This window comes from Triturus cristatus, unplaced genomic scaffold, assembly GCF_964204655.1.
Source record: "Triturus cristatus unplaced genomic scaffold, aTriCri1.1 SCAFFOLD_446, whole genome shotgun sequence".
In the NCBI taxonomy this organism is placed as follows: domain Eukaryota; kingdom Metazoa; phylum Chordata; class Amphibia; order Caudata; family Salamandridae; genus Triturus; species Triturus cristatus.
In genome coordinates, this window is record NW_028188059.1 from 155,139 (window position 1) to 168,884 (window position 13,746).

At 48.6% G+C, this 13,746-nt stretch overlaps 1 protein-coding gene across 4 annotated transcripts in view; it reads left to right on the plus strand.

Annotated features, from left to right (window-relative positions):
• LOC146769601 (coiled-coil alpha-helical rod protein 1-like) overlaps nt 1-13,746 on the plus strand; it is a 184,613-nt gene that overhangs the window by 135,344 nt on the left and 35,523 nt on the right. For all 4 annotated transcript variants that reach the window (XM_085640485.1, XM_085640487.1, XM_085640488.1 and 1 more), the window contains 2 exons: nt 9,456-9,557; nt 11,079-11,230. In XM_085640485.1, the coding sequence (XP_085496611.1) occupies nt 9,456-9,557; nt 11,079-11,230 (254 nt within the window). The remainder of the gene's footprint in view (nt 1-9,455; nt 9,558-11,078; nt 11,231-13,746) is intronic.

The window sequence follows — 13,746 nt, forward strand, 5'->3', positions numbered from 1 at the left end:
ATACCCCACACACAGTATAAAACTGGCAAAGAAATGGGCCAGAAACAATAACAGAGGCGCTGTTGGAACAGAATTCGAGACAAACAGACGCATTGACATGTGTCACCACATACACACCAGATTCTAATCTAATCCTTAAAATCATTAAAATAAACACTGGGGCATTCTACAAACTGGTGAATTGACATTACCCCCACCTTGTTTTGCTTTTAAACACATGTGGAACTTGAAGGACATACTCGTACAAACCAGACCACCACATTCTACCTGCTGTGACCAAAGATCCCTATGGGATCTCCCCCCAGTGACAGGACACTACCCATGTAGAGCGTGCACGGTATGTGCGGTTACTGAGATTACCAAAGAAATTACATTTTCCGACACGTTCAAATTGGTGCAGAAAAAACACACCAACTGCAACATAAGCAACTGTATATACACCCTCACCTGCCCTGTTTATTTATTTGCAGAGTTTTATATAGCGCTGGCTAGAGCCAGAGGTATCAGAGTGCTTTACATGAGGATTATCGAGTTACAAAATTCCACCAGTTACAGGAGCATGAGTTACTAGAGCATAGATTAAACAAATACACATATCCAATGGGGTATAGGAGGAAGAGGGGAAAAGAAAAAAATGGGAATGAATGAAGATCGGGTCAGGAAAGACAGGCAAGGAGGAAAGTAATTCAGGGGAACCAAAAAGGCAAATTGAAAGTCAAACAAGCCGGCTGAATCGTCGGAAGGCGGGGAGGAAGGAGACACTGCAGAGAGACGAAGGGAAGTCTGCCCAGTGTCTGGCTGGGTAGGTGACAGCCAAGGGGGAAATCCACAGCCCATCTCCTCTATAGCTACCTGGGTAGCTCCACCGGGCATCGGTCAAATGGCTAGATCTCCGCGGTCGGTAGTATGTTCACAAATTCATCAGAAGTTGCTGAGGCTGGTTTCAAATTCAATCAGGGGAGTTGGAGAATCAAACGAACGCAGTCCTTGGAGCCCCAGGTGTATATCAAGGTTCAAGAAGGGGAACTTCGTCGGAGGGAGGGGGAGGAAGGAGATACAGCGGGTAGACGAGGAGAACAGTGCCCAATGTCTGACTGGGTAGGTGACGGCCAAGGGGGTGAGCCAGAGCCGATCTCCTCTATAGCTGTCTGGGCAGCTCCACCGGGCATCGGACATATTGCTCGGTCTCCGCGGTCAGGATTATAATCACGGTTACTCTGACGATTTCGAGTTTAAACAAGGGAGTTGGAGAGATGAGAACCGCAGTCAAATCAAACCCCATGTATAAATAAGGGTCCAATAAGGGGGTAGCTTCCAGGGAAATTAAAGCCAAAAAGGCAATCCCTAGTTGGGGAGATTCCCGGCCGGCGCTGATCATCTGTCGGCCATCTTGAAGACATTCGGTATGAGATACATTGCGGGACAAGCTAGTACACGGCTGAATAGTATTGGCAGATTGATTCCCCAGCTTGGTGCCATAAGGAAGGGTTGAAATGAAGGTTTGCGTCGCAGCAACCACAGACGGCTATATTGCTGATTGATTTGCTGATAGCTACATCAGGGGCGCCATCTTGGGGCCAGGCCCCGCTCTGGGCAAGATCGTCGTGCTCATGGAATCAGATTTGTGCAAAAAAAGCGTTCCTTACAGTAAGCGGATACAGTCTTACTTAAGATATTGGTTCGTGTTGCTGATCTTTACAGCACAGCTCCGCACTGAAAGATATAGCGCTTCCCGTACACTTCAGCCGCCATCTTAAGGTCAGGCCACTTAAATTGACGATTGCCGCAAGGTTAGGAAACACTGGTCATAGCAACAAAAGTAATTATGCCTTGTCAGAAAAAAAGGTCAGTAAAATCGTTATGAAGCGGGTGCTCAGGAGGGCAATCTGGTTGTTATTCAGTACCATCTGAAAGAGACACGTTAGTGATCGATTCCTTACCTTAGAATAATCCCCAGCCGTCAGACTGGATCCGGAAAGTTTTGCTAGCAGTACCCCTGCGCATCAGTAGGCGGCGTTGTGCGGCTCCGCGTCCGTCGCTGGCGTCGTAAGCGCCGAGATGACGTCACATAGACTACTTAGGTGCCACCCATGCGCGCTGACGTCAGTTCTTTATTTTTCCGCACCAGCAAGCGCAGATCCGGTTAGAGCACGTACCTTAGTCACTTTTTGCCTACCCTTTTTGAGACTTTTTGTCTCCTTTTCTCCTTGGTGCACGTAGGGATGCCTGGATTTAACTCTTGTGGGTTCTGCCGTCGTAATATGTCAGTGGCTGACTCCCACGATGTTTGCCTCTACTGCTTGGAGACCGACCATGACTTCCAGTCCGGCCGGGACTGTCGGGCCATGGCCCGAAGGCCTTGAGGGAGCGGCGCTGGAAGTTGCTGGAGGCCCGGCACTCGTCCCAGCGCCGTTCTAGGTTCAGGGACTGTTCCTGGGAACGCTCGCGGGGCCGCAGTCGTCGCTCCTCGGACTCCCAAGTCTTCGGATTCGGGTAAGCGACGACATAAAAAGAAGTTGAATAAGCGAGTTCGCTCTCCGACGTCCTCCCGTCGGTCCTCGGATGCGGACAAGGGGGACAGGGGTTCTGGCCCCTGTGGCTCCTCTGGAGCCTGGGAGTCCCGCGGCCTACCCGCCTTACCCGGGTCCGTCGATAATTCCCGAACGGGTGCAAGAATTTCTTGCTACCAAGGACCGCCTTTTTAGGCCTTGGGCTCCCGCTGACGCGCCTTTGGGCCCCGCGGTCCCATGTCAGGATCCTGTTGGGCCGCCGGCGGATCCATCTTCGGTGCCACAGGATCCTGCGCCATTGGCTCCGGCCCCAGTGCCGCACGGTCCAGCGCTGCCGGCTCCGGCCCCAGTGCCACCCTCGGCTCCACCTCCAGCACCGCAGTGGGTGTCGTTTGTCCCGTCTTTGCCCCGGTTCCAGGACCATTCTGTTCCTACCTGGGATCCGCATTGGGACGTGGCGCCGGCTCGGCCCCGCCTGGCGCCGTTTCCGACGCCGTATGTTCCTTCTCCAGCTCTGTCGCCGCGGTCTGTTCCCCATGCAACAGAGGTGGAGGACACCTGGGAGGGGTCCGAGGACCCTCTTGCCCATCAGTGTGACTCCGAGCAGGACTGGGTGGACGACTTGGAGGACGCCGGCGACCTCGACGTCTCTTCTGACCCGGGGTTTGCCTCTCCCCCGCCTACCATGGAGGAGGGCACCTCCTACACGATGGTGCTCCGTCGGGCAGCTGAGGTCCTCAACCTCGATCTTCCTATGGTGGCCCTCAAAACTAATCTCCTCATTGAGGTGCTCCAGACGGCGTCCACTTCGTCGGAGCCCCTGCTCCCCTTTAACGGCGCCCTCACGGACGTCTTGTGGGGCACTTGGTCGCGGCCAGCCACAGGGGCCCCTGTGGATAAGAATGTCGCCAGGCATCATCGCCCGGCACCTGGTGAACCGGCGTTTCGGACCACTCATCCTAAGCCTGAGAGCCTGGTCATCCTAGCCTCGACGTCACAGTGCCTTTCCCACAGCTCCGCCGGATAAGGACTCTAAGAAGCTGGAGCAGTTCGGTAAGTGGTTGTTCTCTTCGGCCAGCTTGGGGCTGTGGTCAGTGAACACCGCCTGCTTATTGGGCCGCTATTCCCATGCGGTGTGGGATACAGTTGCACAGGTGTTGCCTCAGTGTCCTGTGGAGATCCACGCTGTGCTGTCCCAAGCTGTTGCTGAGGGTAAAGATGCGGCTACGTTCACCATTCGGTGTGGTTTGGACACCACGGATTCTCTGGGTAGGGCGATTTCTTCGACTGTGGCGCTGCGTCGCCATACCTGGTCGCGTACTCAGCATGGCGATCGATCCGACTGCCTCTTCGGGAGGATCTTCTGTCGCAGCAGCAGGGGACGTTCTCCACCCGAACCTGTACAGCCTCCACCTCCATGCTTCCAGATCAGCCTTCTCTTTTTACGTCTCCGGTTGTTAACCGTTTCATAAAAGGCATTACGCACACGCTTCCTCCTGTGCCGTTCATAATGCCTCAATGGGACTTAAACTTTGTCTTGACACATCTGATGTGCGCTCCCTTCGAGCCCCTTCATACCTGTCCTTTGCGTCTTCTCACTCTCAAGACGACCTTCCTGGTAGCTATCACCTCTGCCAGAAGAGAGAGTGAGCTCCAGGCTCTTTCTTCCAAACCTCCTTTCCTTTCTGTTCATCCGGACAAGGTGGTTTTAAGGACCCGTCCTTCTTTCTTGCCAAAGGTTGTCTCGCCCTTCCACATCGGGCAGACCATGACTTTGCCCATCTTCTTTCCGCCTCCTTCAAAGGAGGAGGAGAGGCTTCACTGTCTGGACCCAAAACGTCCGCTTGCGTTCTATTTGAAGCGTACACCGCAGTTCCGGGTGGATGACCAGCTCTTTGTTGGCTACGCGGGCGCCAAAAAAAGGTCGGGCCGTGCACAAATGAACCTTCTCGCGGTGGGTCGTTCTGTGCATCAAAGCGTGTTACTCCTTGGCTAAGAAGGAGCCTCCTGTGGGGCTGCGTGCCCATTCTACCAGGCAACTGCAGTCACTACTGCCTTGGGAAGCGGCGTTTCCTTGCAGGACATTTGTCAGGCAGCTACGTGGGCCTCGCTGTAAACATTTACCAAGCATTACTGCCTTGACAGTCAAGTCCGGAGAGACGGCTTCTTTGTCCGTTCTGTTCTCCGTGACTTTCTGGTGTAATCTGTTCGCAGACCCACCACCGCGGTTGATATTGCTGGGGTATCTATTCTAAGGTAATGAATCTATCACTAACCTGTCTCTTTCAGATGCACAAGTTACTACTTATGTAACGATATATCTGTAAGAGACATTAGTTAGTGATAGATTCCTTACTGCCCCACCCATCCTCCCCGTTCTGCAGACTGATTTCCAGGGTTAAGGTCATCCCTTTCAGGGCCCTAGTTTCTTGGCACCAGTGGTCAGTTTATTGCGTGGCTCTGCGTTCCTGGCGCGGAAAGTCGTGTACAGAACTGACGTCAGCGCGCATGGGTGGCGCCTAAGTAGTCTCCGTGACGTCATCTCGGCGCTTACGACGCCAGCGACGGACGTGGAGCCGCATGACGCCGCCTACTGACGCATAGGGGTACTGCTAGCAAAACTTTCCAGATCCAGTCTGACGGCTGGGGATTATTCTAAGGTAAGGAATCTATCACTAACTAATGTCTCTTACAGATATATCGTTACACAAGTAGTAACTTGTGCTTCAGTGCTGGTTTTATTGATGTCTCTCGTAATCCGCCATTTTGAATCGCCGTGTTCCTTCGTCCGACAAGGATGCGGCGGTGATTCTGGCAGTATTGGCAAAGTGTCCCCCGGCTTGGTGCAGCAGGAAGGGTTGAAATGAGCTCAACATCGCAGCAAACTCAAATGGCTATATTTCCGAATTATTTTGCCGATATTAGACCATGGTTGCCATCGTACGGCCAGGCTCAACTGTGAGGAAGATCGCCGTGCTGGTGGAAATGATTGTGTGCAGAAACTTTCTTTATAGACAGCGGACACAGACTTACTTTTAAAACTTGCAAGAGTTGCCAATCTTTTGGAGTGCATCTCAGTAGGGAAAGGTAAAGCTCTTTCCGTACATTTCAGCCGCCATCTTAGGGTCAGGCCGCTTTAGTGACAGATCATTGCAAGGAAAAAATCATTGAACATGGCAACAAAGGTTATTGTACCTTGTCGGAAGATGAGTCTGTTGAAATCCCTATGAGGCGGGTGCTCAGGAGGGTCCACACGCTGTCTCTGCTCTTGCCACCACCTGTGCTGCCGTCGCGGGGCTCTGCAGTGCGGGGATCGCGCAAGAGGGGCGGCTATGGTGCAATCTTGCTTCTGAGGCAGTGCAATGCCTCGGACCGCGCCACACCAAGTCGTCAAAAAGGTCAGAGCGCCGCAATGAAACTCCGCGCCAGGCTACCTTCTGCCTCATGCCACCTTCATAAAGCGGCACATAATGTTTTTTGGGGGCTCCTCCGATCAGAGAAAACACCATACGGCAGATTCAAGCTCCAGAGCTGTGGCGGATCAAGTTCCATCCGCCATCTTCCACATGCCCTGGCCTGTAATTTACAAGACATAGAAATGAGTACCAGGATGGTTAAAACACGCATCATGGTACACCGCTGCAGCATTCGTTATCACAAACTCAATACTAAGATGTGCACACACTTCAAACAGAAGGGACATACACCAGACAACTTACGATGTACAATAATTGAAGCACATCCCCAGATGAGCAAAAATGCCCTCTTCAGGAGAGCAAAATTAGATTTTTCGACTCTCCACTGACAAACAGGTTCTCAATGAGGACACCCCTTCGAGCGAACTGAACAGATAGACCTAATTTCTGCTTTGTGGATAAAATAGGCCTCAATGTAGTATCTCAGAACTAGGAGATCCTTCCACATATATTGACACAGATGTCTACAGTTCTGCATATATCTGTATGGAATAACCCTATTACATAATTGCCGTACTGCCCTTTTGCCTGCTCAACCTTAAGACACTGTTGTACGAGGTTACCTTACCCCAGGAAACTGTGTGTCGTACTTTGGCCACATTGCAACCATAGTGAGATGGCCCTTGACCATATACTTCCATCTGGCATTTATATACAACATCCCTGTCTCTTTGATATCCAGGGTGCATGACATACTTACGTTATGCAACGCTCCATTTCACTGTACCATCCCATGCTACTTGATTTGTCATTTTCCTTTTGGCAGCACATCACTTACACACTACCTCTCCACCATGGCCTGATTTACATTGATATCCTGATATACACCTTCTGTGGCCAACTCACTCCCTGTCCACCGTGACCATGAGGGTGGTCTGGTTTGCATTAAAAAACGGCAGCCACACGATCACTAATACCTTTGTGGTGTACACGTTGTTTCTGCCTGTTTAGTCTTGTTTTTATTAAACTCTAGAAAATGCCATTACATCCCCCCCATACCCGCTCACATTTGGCGTCCACTATGTTTTCATACATTCGTGAACCTATTGTGGCCCACGTGCTGTTTCAGCCTTGAATACAATCTTGTCATTTCCATCACACACTCCGCCCCTATGCCGGCTGCTATTGGTACTCTTGTCAGTAACTTAGTCTCTAGCGGTTAAGTACCGTTCCAATATGGCGCCCATTTTTGGCATTCTTTGACTGGAGACCCAGACACCTCACTTTTATGCACCACCACCACCACGCCCTGACCGGTTGTGCCCCCCACTCGGGCTGCTGCTCTGATTATCTCTGCTAGTGCGAGTATTTAACCTGGCCCCACAAGGTTTCCCACACTCAACCGAGCTGGTGGAGTGAGGGTAGGTTTACCTGCTACTGAGCCGCTGCTCAACTGTAAGTACTTCATCCTTGTGGTTACTATGGGGTGTACCCTTGGACCCCCCTTCCCCCTCCCGGTTTTGTTGGCAGTACTTCTGATGTGACAGTTAGATTATTCTATCTGATGCAACTTCTTTTTTACACACTAGGACCTTAAACATTCTTAACGTTTCCTCTATCAGCAATCGTTGCAACTGGTGAGCCACCCCAGATGGGTGAGTTACAACAGTTTTCCTACATACCATGGTGGTTGACAAGCTACCCCGCCTGTCTTTGCCCTTAGATGTGTCACCTGCATGCCCCTTATTTATTCCTTTTCACTGCGCCTATCACTTTTGATCTTTCACTAACAGCTTGACTACAATTCTAATGCATGCTGTCTTTTCAGAGGATTTTTAATGGTGTATACCAGTATGTTTTCTAGGTCGGTATTACTACAAGGTACCTCACGGTCAGGTTGCGTGAGTGTTCCGTTTACTGGATACTAATAAGGAAACCAACCACTGTGTAGAGAGTTATTTTATTCTTGGTCCTGAAGAACTGCTATTTGATCTTTTTGACAACCTAGGCAAGAAACTTGTTGACCTCTATGCTGTAGCCACCGCTGAACATTACATCAGTGGTGTGCCATTCTAAATTTTAACTAGGACAAGTGGACTTGCTGATTAAAATTAATTCTGAGTACCAATGAATCCTATTTTATAATCCCTCCCCACAAACTTTACACTCATCTACACCTCGAGGCCCTATACCTTTGGGAATAGATCTCCGACAAAGAGCCCCTCATAGGGTGCCCGTCAGGCAGTGCCTGACAAGGAGCATGCTCTATGATGAAGCATGACACCCAGCCAGGTGTGTGATGTCCCTAGTTCCTAAATTGGGAGACACCCTCTCCTCCTTTTGGACATTTATCTGCACCGACCAGTCCTCTATTCTCTTTAATATCTCCAAGGAACTGCATACTTTTGTTCAAATACTTATACCCTAGGGGCATGTATGCACCCCCAGTTCCCTTATGTTTGATATACCTTATCAGACTACCACCTATATTTCTCTATTCCCTCTCTTCTGTTCTTGTTCCTTCACCTCCTTCACACTTTCCTCTAACTCTGCTCCTCCTCCCCTTTGATATTTTCAACTCTCCCACTTCTCTTTTATTTGCTGCCTTTCTCATGTCCGCCTTCTCTCTTCTTCTCCCCCTTCCTTCCCCCTTTTCTGTCTTTTCCTTCTATATCAATAATCTCCGGTCATCTCCTCTTAAGCCATTGTGGGTGAATGTGCCGTTGCCCACGTCTACAGCAGCACTGTACCGTATTGTGTGAATGTGTTGCTGCCTCTTGAGTCTGAGGAAGCATCATAGATGGAGCGGCTCGTACTGCAGCTTGTGCACCTCACTTGGGTCAGCTGCGTCTTACGGCTTTGATGCTTTACATTGTCCACAGGTGGGTGAACTGCTCTTCATAGACATGCGTTGGCCGAGCTGCTCCTCACAGTCCTCACTTGGGCAAGCTGCTCCTCACAGTCCTCACCTGGGCGAGCTGCTCCTCACAGTCCTCACTTGGGCGAGCTGCTCCTCACAGTCCTCACTTGGGCGTGCTGCTCCTCACAGTCCTCACTTGGGCGTGCTGCTCCTCACTTGGGCGAGCTCCTCCTCGCAGGCCTCACTTGGGCGAGCTGCTCCTCATGATGCTTAGCTGAGCAAGCTGTACCTTTTGTGAGGCCTCTTGGCAGAGCTGCCATCTTGCACCTTGTTGCATCACCAACTTCTCCTGCATCTTTCTACGGCATCACTTGGGTCTTCTGTGATCTTTGACGCACAGCTATACCTCTGGTAACTGATCTCGTGAACAAGACCTGGTGCTCACCTTACTTGACATATTGTGCTTCTCTAGTATAGGGGCGGCCTGGGTTCATGTTTTCCGAGTGGCAAATTGTACAGGTGTTCGCTTCCCTCCACATCAAGCATACATATTTTAATTGTTGTTTTTTAGGGGATGAGCTTCGCCCCATTGTTCAGTCAGAGGTGAAATAGTGCAGCATTTAAGTCCTTAAAAGACCCAAACTATTGTATTATTATATTCTCCCCCAGCACTCCAGGAGAAGGTGTCCGAAGCTGAAGCCGGCATGATGCAACAGCTCTCAGAGATGGAGAAGAGAGTCCAGGAGGCCAGGCGGGAGCACACAAAAGCAGGTGAGATCCCAGGAGGCCATGTTTGGATCCAGTAGAGCAGGTCCTTACTTGTACTGTATGAGGCAGCAGTGGTGACTTCCCTGTTACACAGGAAAAAACTGAAAAGGTCCCTTTTCGCCCGAGGATTGAATCAATGTAGATAATTTCTTTTACAAACTGGCAAAACCATAGGTCCACATTTGGTTATTAGGAGTTGGGATTACAAAGCTGAACACATTTATATAAAGAATAAAAAGTAACAAACCTCAAAGTTGCAAAATTATGTGATACTCTCAATCATAAGCCAGTAAACGCATAAAGATAAAAATATGTGCATTTAAATATTTTATTCTTCATTGAACAATTAAGAAAACATAATTTTCAAACACAGGGTATATTTAAAAATACATCATTTTAAAGTGCTAGTGCAGATAATGTAAATCTCTAATATAACGTATCTCATGAACACATTCAAATACACATAGACACTGTAATCATCAATAGGGCCCTGTTTTGTTAGAAAAATGTATGATTAAAAACCAGCTTCAAGGTTAATCGAAACTGTGGAAAAAATGTTGATGCGGCGTTACGGTGAAAGATCAACTATTCGTCACCTTCTTCAGGACAATCATTAAACAATTTAAAATCATCACTCAAATTGGCGCAATACGGAAAAATATGTTACGTCCCCTAAATCGGGGAGTAACATTTCATGGAACAATGTGGAACTGCTTCTATCCAAAGGATTGGTAATTGCGGATTAGATTTTAGAATAATGAGTCTCCAAAAATAGTTTGAACGTTTACTAGTGGACCCTGGGCGGCAAATACTCATGCTTATGGGCGTCCCTTATATAATGGAAAGATCTGTATTGTCTGCGTAGCCATTAATAAACTGAACTTCAACTCATATCCAATTGTCTCAATTGATTGGATACCATCATAGATAAAAGGCAGAGCTTGTTATTGCGACTGTCTGTATCGCAGCCCACTGGTTCAGGATCCTGAAACAGTGAGCTGCGATTCGGACGGCACATATACCCTGTCCCTTTTCCTTGTAGAAGTGTAACTCCTTCGTGAGTTTGTGATTCTCTGTTACACAACCTCAGTGCAATGGCTTTTCCCACTCCTTGTTCCCGTACTCACTCTGCTGCAGAACAGAAGCGGTACCTCACTGGTCGAGATCGGGTGCATTCAGGATGGTATGGCCGTAGGCTGCTGTACCTCACTGATAATACCCGAAACATGTCTGGGGTTACTCGTGTTCCCCTTCAGAGAGGATGTGGCCAGCATTTCAGGCTGGAGCAGTCACTTCATCTGTCCGTCCTGTGCTCTTGTGTTCCACATGTTTCATTCCCACTTGGATTCACGGTGCTGGTGGGTCATTTACGTTTATCCTTGTACATGCCATTCTCACTCTCTTGATTTGGGATTGCAAGAACACCTATAACTAGGTACCCCACAGCAACTTATAATAAGTGCATCTGTCTCTATTAACTACTAAGATTATGTCCTAAAATCTGGATGTTTTTCCCCTTTGCAGTGGTTGCTCTGAGACAGGCTGAGCGGCAAACTGTCCGGGACAAGGAGCGGAGCCAGGACATGATGAGGCTGCAGGAGGAGAAGCATAAGCATGAAACACAGCGGCTGAGCCAGCAGCTTCGAGAGCTGGAGAGGGATCGGAATCTCATGATGGTACAACCTCGGTTATAGCTGCCACCTTCTGATCTTGATCTATCAGCGCCAGATAGTCTTAGCAACGTAGACTTAAAACACTGTCCTGGTCAGATCTTCATCTCTGAAACCTCAAGACCCAACACCCAGGCTCAAATCCTTTTATTTATTGTACTTGTTTTAATATGAACCCAGCATGAAGGTCAGTGGAGCATTCTACATAGCATGCGTGGGTTACAGAATAACGAACACAGATTTACAAGTTAAAAAAAGGTTTTTGGCCTTAACCACTGAGTTAGTTACATGAGCAGTAGGCTAGGGTGATCGGCCAGCAGAAGAGTAGAATAAGGCATGATTTTGAGAGCTATGAAAAACTAATAGCTTGGAGAAAGGAGGGAGACGACTCCAAAGAGTAATCATTCTATTGAGGATGTACTCAACTCTGTGCAGTCCAGGATCCAGCAGGTCTGCTGATTCAAGACACAACTTAGTTCCATCAGTGACAATCGCACAAGATTGAAAACACTTTCCTTTCTAAAGGACATTACAGGAAAGCACTAAGAGGGTGAGGAGACGACAAGTACATACATCAACACCACACTGTATGTTTTTCTCAGTGTGGAGTTCTTGCATACAACCTAGCCATACCCACGATTCTCCTGGCCAGCAAGCGGGGAATGGTGTCGGGCTGTACATATCTCAGATCTTCAAAGTTCAGGCGTGAGACATCAGGATTTTTATCTAGCCTTCCTGTTTTGACTGATGAACTGTGCCCCTTCTTTGCATTAAGAATGTCCTGCGTGGACTCTTGCAATGGCTGGTAACCAGAGTGGACCTTCAAGTCATAGGAGTAGAAGTTCCCTCATGACACCCTGCATGGCTCGTCAATGCCACAGTCTTGTAAGATTACAGTTCAAGAAGATTTGTTCCTTGATGCCTTCACTGGCACCTCCTTTGTTCGTAGCTTTAGTTTGGGCTCTCAAGCTATATTGCCTACGGTTACCTCATTCAAACAGTTTATCACCTACATGTGTATCACTATTGAAGACCAAACACTGCATGTAGTGCTGTACCTCAGGCATATACAGGGCCACTGAAATTATGCAGCAGAGGACAACCACATTTACTAAATTATTCGGCAAGAAAAGCCAAATTTTCCAGTGTAATGTGGCACATAGTATTCATTATTTTGCCATTTGTACACATTGTAATACTGTCTGGGAAAGGAGTTCACATATGTAGTACCAAGTTAACACCCAAATACAGTTATAAGCAACTAAAAGAAGACCAGTCAACCGTTTCAAAGGGCTTTCTCGTGCATCGGAATGCATGTCGTTATGTTTTTTATTAAAATCTACAGATTATACATCAAATGATGAGTTATGTGGGAAATCTATATTTATTCCCAAAGAGCTGCAGTCGCAGAATCCCTTAATTCTTGTAGCCCTAGTTCTAGAATACTTGTCATCAGCCAGAGCAGGAAAGCCCAGTAGACATATGTTCGTAGCTGTCGCCTCCTTTTCATGGTGCTTCACCTTTGATTCCACATAAACGATTATCCAGACGCCGATTCCTCAGACCTCTGAAACTACAGGACAACTTCTGTCTTTCAGCTGAAGAAACCTACTGTTTAAGGGTGTCAACGCCACGTTTGGCAACTGACACTTGAGCCTTGAGTTCTTACAGCGCCCCTTCCATGGTCGGCACTTTATTCTCTGCATTCCTTGAGGGGACCTCAATGTCTCTCATGGTAGGCATTATCAGAAATACTCCCTCTCTAAAGTGCTCTCCCACATATACAGCCAGGTCCTGATCTCATTCACAGGATTCTCTACGGGTTGAGGGTTTTGGGACAAAAATACCACTCTTACTCCATTTAAAGAGCCCGACTTGTCATTTGTTTTCACTTGTAAGTAGTGTCTCTGCTGTTGAAAGCCTCTACATTTCCCCAGCGTGAGATATACCTGTAAACTGCAGGAGAATCTGACTGCCTGGAAGTTACCCCCTCACCCTGACCCCTCCCCCCCCCCCCCTCCATTCATCCCATGGGGCTGCCCTCCCACCACACCTCTGTGACACCAGAATCTGTTTCCACTGGGGAAGGCTCACAGTTGATCAACACTCACTAGCTTGTCCATGGTTGGCTGGAGTTTGATTGTCCAGACTCACTAATGCCCCTCCCAACTTGCTGCCATCTTGTCAGCGGTGTGGACGTGGTACGTTCTCGTGAGCTGCAGCTTCCTCTGTCTCTTACAGAACAGGGTGCCGGGGGATCACTAGATGCAGCCAGCTCGGAGCCCTGCAAGCTCCATCCTGTTCATTGCTCCTTCAAGCATTAGGTGGTTGAAAGGTCAGACCTGGCGGAGAGCAAGGAGCAGGTAGTAGTTATGTTACAGTGGTTTTCTAGAGTGCTTAGATACTTGCTAGTCTCTTGGCCCTGTAGTCTGAACAACTATTGATAAAAAATGTAAGCCTTACATTGTGTCCTGAAGTGTATAAGAGGAGATGATTCCAGAGTGAGGAAGCTTGGTTACAAA